Genomic DNA, 12876 nt, shown 5'->3' on the forward strand with positions numbered 1-12876 from the left:
CCCAAAATGAAAGTTTAGAATCCCTTTGTTAACACAGAGAAAGACTTTACAGTACGGTAACCTAGAAAGGTTGAATAATGTAACAATATTTCTGTATTCCAACCTGTTGGAATGGTCCATGGGTATTTAAACAATAGTCATGTCCAACATTTACTGTGTGGTGATATCATTAAAGACGCTATAACGGAAACATTGTAGCTTTCACAATGTATTTGTCAGATTTACATCTAAATGTTGTGGAAATAATATGATTAAATATAAAACTATTTGTGAGAAGATGAAATGTGATTGTAGCCTCCTAAATGAGAATTGTCTTTCATGTAAAGTTTTACCCAGTCAGTAACCACGCCCACATGAGCACAGACATTGGGACAAAAGGGACGGAACCGCCCTCCAACGCGAGTGCTTATAAAGGACTCCTGACCAAATTTACATTCGTCAAAAACGAAGGGACGGGAGTTCCCACGTTGAAATGGCAAATAAATCTACAAACTAAAGACCAATTATTCAGGCTGCAGCTGTTTAAGTACTTTAGTCTGGTAAACACATCTGATCTAAGAACAATGGTACTCTGAAAGATCCATTCTCAATAACATTTCCGAATGGTACTCTGACGTATCCATTATAACAAGCTACAACTACGAAAGATTTTGATCTCTGGTGGACAAACCAGAGACTTTCTGTTGGCAATCTATCCAGCAGATGGACCGGCGACCAAAGAGAGAGACAACAAAGGCATACACTAGTAAATATGATTATTGTAAATATATAAATTGCAATTTATTTTCAAAGTAGTGGTTGTTCATGTTCAAATTATTAGCATTCATATGAGTGTAGTTATCAACTCTGAGTTTCCCGCTCTTGAGCTGTCCTCACCCCTTTCCTTTGTCTACCAAGCCGTCATATCGGTTTCATCCACTAGGGACTTTTCTTTGTGTCATGTTAGTAACCAATGTATGTCCTACTGTGTGTGTTTATGTAATTCTGTGATTGGTTAGTTAGTTAGTAAATAAATAATTAAGCCAATTTGTATATTGCTGATTCATGATTTATGCTAGGGTTCATGCAGATATCCAAGGGTTTACGGCGTTCAGGAATGAGACTGATGAGGTAAAAATACATTAATAGAAGACAGTAATCGATAAGATTTGAAAATATCTGAAGAGTTAATTCAGGACATAGAGACTCTTTAAACACTTTCCCGTAGTCCCCCGACTTCCTAGTTAATCAAGGTTTACATGATTAGTTTAATCACATAAGGAATAATTACACAGAGATTTGATAATATAACAGTCTTCACATTTAATGATAGTCACGTTACGACACCTATTACATTGTTTATCTGACTCCATAAAGATGATTAGCAATATGCAAGAGACTATAGTACAGTTACTGTATTAGGCAATAAAGACATTTATGAGAATGGAATTCTAAATACAAGTGTATTTAATTACTATGCAAAATGTATGGATTCACATACAGTACAAAGCGTTAACAAGCATTATAAGGCATTATTGTAAGCATGGTCAGAGAGAGGTCTCTCACCACATCAAGTCAGGAACCTCTTGTGTTCCTGACTTGATGTGTAGGAATGTAGGAATGTAGGAATGTAAGACCCCTTTATAAGCATCTGAGTTGTTTGGATTCAAATTCTGAGTTGTTGACCAATAGGAGGTGAGACAATGGGGGTTGGCAAGATCAACACAGAACATTTTGAATTCCTAAGACAAAACAGAGGAAATTCTTGCATACAGTTGATAAGAAGAGTCACTTCCGCGTTATATCACAATAGAAATGTTAAGGCAATTTCAAATTGAGCCGACATATGCAGTATTTACCGTGAATGCAGTCTGCCGCTCGCCCATTAGGGGTGCCGTCCCTCTTGTTATTGGTAAGACAAATGTAATGTTATTGGTGAAAAATCAATATTTTTTTCATATAATGTATGTTATACAACTTATGGATTATGATTTAAATGCTCATGAAAGCGTGGTAAATGTGTAAATTTTCCTGTTTAAAAAATATATTGTTCAAAACAAGCTGTCCGTAACTTCCCACTCTACTCCCCAGTGACTGCCAGCAGCATCTGCCTCTGTCTCTGTGGGCACACAGGCCTGCAAATATTGCATGGTTGTGTTGTAGCTATTTGCTATGAGGGTGAACTGACCCAATGAAATCGCAGAATTTCATAGCATAAATTATAATAGCACAAAGTAAATGGATCTTCCTGGGGTTCTCAAATGTGCATTTAGAACTTCTGGGTCTGCCCAAGTCTCCTCCTCCCAGTGAATCTCTTGTGCCAGGGTCAGTACTATCCGGAATCCTTGGGACATCCCTACCCTAAACCTAACCTTAACCTTAACCCCTACACTAACTTTAACATAACTATAAAGCTAAACTAACCCTTATCTTAACCATTTTAAATTTCAACTATAATGGTGTAGAGACATCCCAAGGATACCGGATAGCACGGACCCTTATGCCAGAAGGGTTATTTCTGCACGTGACTTTATCTGCTCTCTCAGGTAGCACTAAAGCGAAAAGGAAATTGTAATGAACTTGTAAATAAATAATCATAACAGTCATGGGAGCCTGGGACCTGATAATCCGGACAACTACATCCAACAAGAGTCAAAGGACCTTTTGGTATGACAGAAATGCCAATTTTAATGTTTTCCACTGCGTTTGTCAAGTTCTACTGCAGGTGTCAGGGCGACATGTTGTGTGGACTAAAACAGCATTGAACTGGGTGTATCACAAAGCATGATCTAATTAGTTAGCCAGCTACAGTAATTGTTGGTCAAATTAACCAGTTCTCAACCTTTGATAAGCAGCTAGCTAGCTGGTATCTTGCGAGCTAGCTCCCATGCCAATGTCAAGTCTTTCTAATCTTATATCTGACTAACTCAGAAATATGAAGTTATTTCAGAATGAACTTTAACTGGCTAACGCATCATGCTTTGTGACATTGTTAGCTAGCTATCCTCAGTTAGATTTTTTTTAAATCACTTATTGCATCTACGTGATGTTAGCGTTATCCCTGACCCTGCTGCACTCAACATTAGTTTGTGAGCTGGTAACTTGTATTAACTAGTGTAATCTAATCTGTTCAAAACTGTGGCAGCATATGCAGCAGTGGTGATTTGTTTGTTTTTTGTGTGAAAAGGGTGTATTTATGGTGTTGTTCAAATGCTCAGATTGCTTTATATATCTTCTCAAAGAATATAACGGTAGTTCGAAAACTTGGCATTATATTTTTGTCATGCTGCTTTCTTGACAAACCATATCACACCTGGGCTATTCAGGCCTTGCTACAAACGCAGGTACATTGCCGTTAAATTTCAATCACACAATAGTACGGATATTCTACATTCCGGATTGAATCCAGGCCTTAGGCCAGCATTCAATCTGATCACGCTCTGTCAGCTAAGCACATTTAAAGTTAATTTCCAATTGAGCCGAATTGAATGCTGTCTCCGTGAATGTGGGGACAAAGGTTAAAAGGTGCATATATATAGAATCCCGATGTTAAAATTCCAGATGATTGTTTACTAGTCTTTTTCCCCACCACAGCATATAAACTCTCAGGCATGGAGGTCTTGGGGGCCATGGGGAGTTCCCTCAGGTGGAGGCTGGTCTCCAACCACGGTGGGGAGGTCCTCAGGTGGAGGCTGGTCTTCAACCACGGTGGGGAGGTCCTAAGGTGGAGGCTGGTCTCCAACCACGGTGGGGAGGTCCTCAGGTGGAGGCTGGTCTTCAACCACGGTGGGGAGGTCCTAAGGTGGAGGCTGGTCTTCAACCACGGTGGGGAGGTCCTAAGGTGGAGGCTGGTCTTCAACCACGGTGGGGAGGTCCTCAGGTGGAGGCTGGTCTTCAACCACGGTGGGGAGGTCCTCAGGTGGAGGCTGGTCTTCAACCGCGGTGGGGAGGTCCTCAGGTGGAGGCTGGTCTTCAACCACGGTGGGGAGGTCCTCAGGTGGAGGCTGGTCTTCAACCACGGTGGGGTGGTTCTCAGGCTGGGGGTGGTGGTCGCCCACCATGGTAGGGTGGTTACCAGGCTAGGGACGGTGGTCTCCCACCATGGTAGGGTGGTTACCAGGCTAGGGATGGTGGTCTCTGACTGTGGTGGGGTGGTTCTCAGGCTGGGGGTGGTGGTCTCTGACTATGGTGGGGTGGTTCTCAGGTGGTGGTCTCCGACTATTGTGGGGTGGTTACCAGGCTGGGGACGGTGGTCTCCCACCATGGTTGGGTGGTTACCAGGCTGGGTGTGGGGATGTCCCATCTCACTGTAGATGGTGGGTGATGCTGGACCTGGAGACCTGTGATGCTGGACCTGGAGACTGTTACTTGGATTCTGGAGAATAAAGACATTCAGTAACAACTTCGCTATGAATTTATGAATGGTAACCCAGGTATAAAACAAGGTCTGTAATGACATTAAATCAATACATTTAATATTTCTCAGTAGTTAAATGCTCTATAATATAGCAATATTAATTCATTAATTTAGAATTTATACATTTTTCATTAGCTGCAATTTTTGTTTTACTGTATGTCATCAACAATGACACAGTGAAGTTTAAATATCTGGGAAGGCTTTTCTCTAGGAATGGTGACATCCTATGACGGTGCCACGTTGAAAGTCACTGAGCTCTTCGGTAAGGCCATTCTACTGGCAATGTTTGTCTATGGAGAATGCATGGCTGTATGCTTGATTTTATACACCTGTTAGCAATGCGTGTGGCTGAAATAGCTGAAACCACTAATTTGAAGGGATGTCCACATACTTTTGTATATATAGTGTACCTTAATAGAAAAGGACTCAAGTAAAAGTGAAAGTCACCCAATACATTTCTACTTGAGTAAAAATCTAAAAGTATATGGTTTTAAATAAACTTAAGTATCAAAAGTAAATGGAATAGCTAAAATATACTTAAGTATCAAAAGTAAACATCTTTAAAAATTCTTTATATTAAGCGAACCAGATGGTGCAATTTTTGTGTTCTTTATTCATGGATAGCCAGAGGCACACTCCAACACTCAGACAAAATGTACAAACAAAGCATTTGTGTTTGGTGAGTCCCCCAGATCAGAGGCAGTAGAGACGACTAGGAGTGTTCTCTTGATAAGTCTGTCAATTGGACAATTTTCTTGTCAAAATGTAATGAGTACTTTTGGGTGTCAGGGAAAATGTATGGAGTAAATTATATATATATTTATATAGGAATGGACATCATTTTATTTACGAACATAGTGGAGTAAAAGTTAAAGTTGACAAAAATATAAAAAGTAAAGTACAGATACCCCAAAACACTACTTTAGTAGTACTTTAAAGTATTTTTACTGAGGTACTTTACACCACTGGCTATCTTACCACAACTGTAGCATAATCTGTGTTTATAAAATAAATCAACCACATAGAAATACAACAAATATTTAAAACTAAGATCTTCAGAATCGTTCACGGTTATCAACAGTATTCACAATAGTTTTATTAATATCACGATGTTTCTGAAATAAGAGCGATCTTACAGAAGGAACAGTGAGCTTACCTTTGTTTAGCTTTCACCAACGAATCAGGGCGCATACAACAAAGATGATGATGATGACAGGACTTTGTATCCGGACTGTGACAGCGTAGTTGTGGTCTGCTTCGTCCCGCTCTTGGAAATACAATCGCAAAGTCAACAAAGCATATTATGTGTGTGTGTGTGTATGCGTGCACGGGTTCATGTCTTACTAGATTTGGATACACAAATAGTTTTGATCTCCTTGGTGTCGTTGGCCCAGCTGACTTGGTTGCTGTGGTTACAGATGATGGAACCCCCTGCCACATAGACAGAGAGCAGGGGGACAGTGGAGGTCTCAGCCCCTCTACTCTCTCCTCCCACCTGAAGGCAGGTGCCGCTGTTACAGCTGGAGGTGACAGAGGTGTTCTGACCTCTGCAGGTCACTGTCACGTTACAGATGGCATTGACGGAGACAGAGTCCACTCTCAGGACTGGTGGCTCAACTCTCTCTGAAAACAAATAGACCAACATGGTTAACTTCACAGACTGAATTAACCGGATTATCCTAATAGCTGTCACTGTACAGAAAAACAGAGAGAAGAAGAAACCTACCTTGAACTGATATCTGGTACTTTGCAACATCTTTGTTATTTTGCCCACTCACTGCTGCAGTATAACATCCACTGTCTCCTTCATTTAGGTTCTTCAGCAGAAGAGAGAAGTTTCCCTCAATAAACTCAGCCCTGCCTTGGTATTTAGGGGTGACTTGTGACTCGATTTCATGGATGTATGTTACTACATTGTCTGATGTGTTAAACATCCACTTAAAACTATTCAACCTTTTCAGGTTCTCTTTAACTGTCATATATCCCGGGACATCCAGACGAACATCCTGTCCCTTCTCCACAAACACAGGGGTCTCAGAGCTGGACACTGAAATAAACAGACAGAAGAAGAACAAAAAAAGATGAAGAATAACTCCAGCAAGACAAATAGATGAATGAGGCAGTGCATTTGGAAAGTTTTCAGACCCCTTGACTTTTCCAGATTTTGTTACGTTACAGCCTTGTTCTAAAATATAAATGAAATCCTCATCAATCTACACACAATAACCCATAATGACAAAGTGTCTGGAGGAAACCTGGCACCATCCCTACGGTGAAGCATGGTGGTGGCAGCATCATGCTGTGTGGATGTTTTTCAGCGGCAGAGACTGGGAGACTAGTCAGGATCGAGGGAAAGATGAACGGAGCAAAGTACAGAGAGATCATTAAAGAAAACCTGCTCCAGAGCGCTCAGGACCTCAGACTGGGGTGAAGGTTCACCTTTCAACAGGACAACGACCCTAAGCACACAGCCAAGACAACGCAGGAGTGGCTTTGGAACAAGTCTCTGAATGTCCTTGAGTTGCCCAGGCAGCGCCCGGACTTGAACCTGATCGAACATCTCTGGAGAGACCTGAGAAAAGCTGGGCAGCGACCCTCCCCATCCAACCTGACAGAGCTTGAGAGGATCTGCATAGAAAAATGGGAGAAACTCCCCAAATACAGGTGTGCCAAGCTTGTAGCATCATACCCAAGAAGACTCGAGGCTGTAATTGCTGCCAAAGGCGCTTCAACAAAGTACTGAGTAAAGGGTTTGAATACTTATGTAAATGTGATATTTCATTTTTTGCTTTTTTTTATATACAGAGACCACTGCAAAAATTATTAGTTTCTCTGGTTTTACTAGTTATAGGTATGTGTTTGGGTAAAATGAAAATGTTTTTTTTTATTCTATAAACTACTCACAACATTTCTCCCAAATTCCAAATAAAAATATTGTCATTTAGAGCATTTATTTGCAGAAAATGACAACTGGTCAAAATAACAAAAAAGCTGCAGTGTTGTCAGACCTCGAATAATGCAAATAAGTTCATATTCATTTTTAAACAACACAATTCTAATGTTTTAACTTAGGAAGAGTTCTGAAATCAATATTTGGTGGAATAACCCTGATTTTCAATCACAGCTTTCATGCGTCTTGGCATGCTCTCCACCAGTCTTTCACATTGATGTTGGGTGACTTTATACCACTCCTGGCGCAAAAATTCAAGCAGCTCGGCTTTGATTGATGGCTTATGTCCATCCATCTTCCTCTTGATCACATTCCAGAGGTTTTCAATGGGGTTCAGATCTGGAGATTGGGTTGGCCATGACAGGGTCTTGATCTGGTGGTCCTCCATCCACACCTTGATTGACCTGGTTGTGTGGCATGGTGCATTGTCCTGCTAAAACCAATCCTCAGAGTTGGGGAACATTGTCAGAGCAGAAGGAAGCAAGTTTTCTTCCAGGACAACCTTATACGTGGCTTGATTCATGCGTCCTTCACAAAGACAAATCTGCCCGATTCCAGCCTTGCTGAAGCACCCCCAGATCAAACCGATCCTCCACCAAATTTAACAGTGGGTGCGAGACCTGAAGAGGTCTTCAAGCCAGTGTCTCGCACCCACTGTGAAATTTGGTGGAGGATCGGTTTGATCTGGGGGTGCTTCAGCAAGGCTGGAATCGGGCAGATTTGGAATTTGGGAGAAACGTTGTCAGTAGTTTATAGAATAAAACAAAAAATGTAATTTTGCCCAAACACATACCTATAAATAGCAAAACCAGAGAAACTTATAATTTTTCAGTGGTCTCTTAATTTTTTCCAGAGCTGTATATCAACTCAGCAAAAAAAACCTTGTAAACCCTTGTAAAGGGTTTAAATATTGTTTCCCATGCTTGTTCAATGAACCATAAACAATTAATGAACATGCACCTGTGGAACGGTTGTTAAGACACTAACAGCTTAAAGACGCTAGGCAATTAAGATCACAGTTTTGAAAACATAGGACACTGAAGAGGCCTTTCTACTGACTCTGAAAAACACCAAAAGAAAGATGCCCAGGGTCCCTTCTCATCTGCGTGGATGTGCCTTAGCATGCTGCAAGGAGGCATGAGGACTGCAGATGTGGCCAGGGCAATAAATTGCAATGTCTGTTCTGTGAGACACCCAAGACAGCGCTACAGGGAGACAGGACGGACAGCTGTTCGTCCTCGCAGTGGCAGACCATGTGTAACAACACCTGCACAGGATCGGTACATCTGAACATCACACCTGCCGGACAGGTACAGGATGGCAATAACAACTGCCAGAGGTACATCAGGAACGCACAATCCCTCCAACAGTGCTCAAACTGTCCGCAATAGGCTGAGAGAGGCTGGACTGAGGGCTTGTAGGCCTGTTGTAAGGCAGGTCCTCACCAGACATCACCGGCAACAACATCGCTATGGGCACAAACCCACCGTCGCTGGACCAGACGGCACTGGCAAAAAGTGCTCTTCACTGACGAGTCGTGGTTTTGTCTCACCAGGGGTGATGGTCGGAATCACGTTTATCTTCGAAGGAATGAGCGTTACACCAAGACCTGTATTCTGGAGTGGGATTGATTTGGAGGTGGAGGGTCCGTCATGGTCTGGAGCAGTGTGTCACAGCATCATCGGACTGAGCTTGTTGTCATTGCAGGCAATCTCAATGCTGTGCGTTACAGGGAAGACATCCTCCTCCCTCATGTGGTACCATTCCTGCAGGCTCCTCCTGACATGACCCTCCAGCATGACAATGCCACCAGCCATACTGCTCGTTCTGTGCATGATTTCCTGCAAGACAGGAATGTCAGTGTTCTGCCATGGCCAGCGAAGAGCTTGGATCTCAATCCCATTGAGCACGTCTGGGACCTGTTGGATCGGAGGGTGAGGGCTAGGGCCATTCCCCCCAGAAATGTCTGGGAACTTGCAGGTGCCTTGGTGGAAGAGTGGGGTAACATCTCACAGCAAGAACTGGCAAATCTGGTGCAGTCCATGAGGAGGAGATGCACTGCAGTACTTAATGCAGCTGGTGGCCACACCAGATACTGACTGTTAGTTTTGATTTTGACCCCCCCCCCCACCCCCCTTTGTTCAGGGACACATTATTCCATTTCTGTTAGTCACATGTCTGTGGAACTTGTTCAGTTCATGTTTCAGTTGTTGAATCTTGTTATCGTCATACAAATATTTACACATGTTAAGTTTTCTGAAAATAAATGCAGTTGACAGTGAGAGGACGTTTCTTTTTTTGCAGAGTTTATGTATTGCCCCCAAAATATGTAGAACCTTTTTTTTCCTTTGTCATTATGGGGTATTCTGTGTAGATTGTGAGGAGAAAAATACTATTTAATCCATTTTATCCTGGGGTCTGAATACTTTCTGATGCACTGTGTATGAATCTCACAATGCAACTCCCCAAAGGAATATGTGCAAATTGATAATTTTTGCAAATAGCCAAACGTGCTGACACATAATCTCCTGATTGAAAAAAAACAACCTGTTTGCATCTTTTGGAGTTTGGGTTGGAATTTCCCTATACACCGTATTTGCCACATTTTTCAATGATTAACCCATTTTCTACAAAAGGTTGGTCAAACAAGCATTGCGATTGGTTAAGATGCGTTTTAAGGCATTCTAAGCCTACGACGCAAAAATGGGCATCTTGTTTTCTTTTCTATCTGAGAAATCACAGCGCTTCCACTGTCCCATCAGCCCAGCCGGGCAATTCATTAACTTGATCTCCACTGTAAAACTAATCTAGACATTATTTCCCCTTGATTCTAGCCTAACATTTGGTCTGACATTTTCAACATTATTTCAATATTGAAATTCGATCTCCACTGTCCCATAGAGGATTAGCGTGTTAGGACGAGAGATCTTCTGTCAGCCAATCAAAATCATGAAACAGAAGAATTTTTATGGATATATACAAAGAAATGTCAATAGAAAAACAGGCCAAACGAAATGCAGCTAGTTTGCTAGTTTGCTATGTTTCCAGCTTAAGTTTGAAGTGATTGTTTTAACTGTGTAGTTGGCTAGCTCCTCTGAACAACATTGTCCTGATGAGCGAGCACATTTTCTATGCCAGGTCGAAATCGCGGATCATTAGCTCATTGTTATGGATGTGTACAAATAAATGTAACCAGAAAACAACTTAAACAAATGCAAATGCAGCTACTTTGCTGTTATTCTGGCTGTGACTGTGTTAGCTGTAGTTGGCTAGCTAGAAAGGAAGGGATACGAGCTTTGCCAGCCAGTATGGCAACGGAACATTTAGATGAGCGACTAGGTCTTGTCCATAGATATAGAACAAAAAGACTACAGAGAGTCCCGTCTCTGACAACCTAACCTATTCGGTCAGCCGGCTTGGCTAGCAACTATAGATATGTTTTGGGACTAGGCCTATATTTTAGTTGAGGGATGAAATATTACCCTCGTACCAATGATCGCTGCACAGCTGTGCTAAAAAAGTAGTTACACATACCTTTACGATAAATAACTAGTATATCTTACACAACATACACTACATGACCAAAAGTATGTGGACACCTGCTCATCGAACATCTCATTCCAAAATCATGGGCATTAATATGGAGTTGGTCCCCCCTTTGCTGCTATAACAGCTTCCACTCTTCTGGGAAGGCTTTTCTTATGTTGGAACATTGCTGCGGGGACATGCTTCCATTCAGCCACAAGAACATTAGTGAGGTCGCGCACTGATGTTGGGCGATTAGGCCTGGCTCGCAGTCGGCGTTCCAATTCATCCCAAAGGTGTTTGATGGGGTTGAGGTCAGGGCTCTGTGCAGGCCAGTCAAGGTCTTCCACACCAATCTCGACAAACCATTTCTGAATGGACCTTACTTTGTGCATGGAGGCATTGTCATGCTGAAACAGGAAAGGGTCTTCCCCAAACTATTGCCACAAAGTTGGAAGCACATAATCATCTAGAATGTCATTGTATGCTGTAGCGTTAAGATTTCCCTTCACTGGAACTAAGGGGTCTAACCCGAACCATGAAAAACAGCTCCAGACCATTATTCCTCCTACACCAAGCTTTACAGTTGGTACTATGCATTCTGGCAGGTAGTGTTCTCCTGGCATCGGCCAAACCCAGATTAGTCTGTCGGACTGCCAGATGGTGAAGCGGGATTCATCACTCCAGAAAACACGTTTCCACTGCTCCAGAGTCTAATCGTGGCAAGCTTTACACCACTTCAGCCTACTCTTGGCATTGCGCATGGTTATCTTAGGCTTGTGTGTGGCTGCTCGGCCATGAAAAACCCATTTCATGAAGCTCCCGATGAACAGTTCTTATGCTGAAGTTGCTTCCAGAGTCAGTTTGGAACTCGGTAGTGAATGTTGCAACCGAGGACAGAAAATGTTTACCCGCTTCAGCACTTGGCGGTCCCGTTTTGTGAGCTTTTGTAACCTACCACTTCCCGGCTGAGCCGTTGTTACTAAGCACTGACAGTTAACCAGGGCAGCTCTAGCACGGCAGACATTTTACATATTGACTTGTTGGAAAGGTGGCATCCTATGACGGTGCCATGTTGAAAGTCACTGAGCTCTTCAGTAAGGGCCATTCTACTGCCGTGTTTGTCTATGGAGATTGCAAGGCTGTATGCTTGATTTTATACACCTGTCAGCAACGAGTGTGGCTGAAATAGCCGAATCCACAAATTTGAATGGATACTTTTGTATATATATGTTGTGTATCAGCTTTTCAGTTTCAGAAACCATTCAGTAAAAGCAACTTGATGAAGTATAACTTCAGGAAGTACAACCTAATCTGCCTAAAAGCATAGATAACTTGGGTGCTCAGAGAGTGGGCGTTTTTCAGCACATATATTTGTGGTCGAAATTTCTAAAACAAGTTGAGCTACGCAGTTCCTGTAGTTAGAAGTTTCTATGCTTCAAATGGCGTTGTTTAGTTTCCTGTCACTGACTTTCCTATAACTGACACTTTTATAACTTTTTATCACAGTAGTACAGTATACTATCACAACCCGAAATTGCTATATTACTCATTACTTTAGTCTATAGCTTCAACATATGTTTAAAACGACAGTAACATCAATAAACTTTACCCTAAAGTTAATTACATGTTTTCAATTAAAAAGTCTTAATCAATTACTTGTAAAGTTCAATATATCACAACACGACTTAAAACAACACTTCAATAGATCATATGACTTCCAGTGTCACCCACTGGTTAGACAACCAGTACACTGATTAGACTGGTTATAGGAAGAGTAATCAGCACAAATGATAATGCCTGTTACTTACTGTATCTACTAACAGATTATAGACAGATGTCTAGTCAATATAATTAATTTCACTATACAGATGTCTTAGAAAATGATCTCACCTGCTTGATGGAGGAGAGTTAGTAGAATAGCTACGGTGAAACGCAAGGTCGCCATACTTTGATAAATGACTAAACCTAAATGAGGAAGTATTGTCACATAGGCCTATACTTC

At 41.8% G+C, this 12876-nt stretch overlaps 1 protein-coding gene across 1 annotated transcript; it reads right to left on the bottom strand.

Moving 5' to 3' along the window:
• Window positions 1-750: 750 nt before the first annotated feature.
• LOC139550237 (pregnancy-specific glycoprotein 22-like) lies at window positions 751-12876 on the bottom strand. The gene is made up of 5 exons (XM_071360980.1): window positions 12765-12876; window positions 6123-6443; window positions 5741-6019; window positions 5553-5663; window positions 751-4354 (listed from the first exon to the last, which is right to left on the bottom strand). The coding sequence occupies exons 1-4, from the start codon at window positions 12817-12819 to the stop codon at window positions 5566-5568; spliced, it is 753 nt and encodes a 250-aa protein (XP_071217081.1). The 5' UTR covers window positions 12820-12876; the 3' UTR covers window positions 751-4354; window positions 5553-5565.

Source organism: Salvelinus alpinus, chromosome 23 (assembly GCF_045679555.1).
Source record: "Salvelinus alpinus chromosome 23, SLU_Salpinus.1, whole genome shotgun sequence".
Classification (NCBI taxonomy): domain Eukaryota; kingdom Metazoa; phylum Chordata; class Actinopteri; order Salmoniformes; family Salmonidae; genus Salvelinus; species Salvelinus alpinus.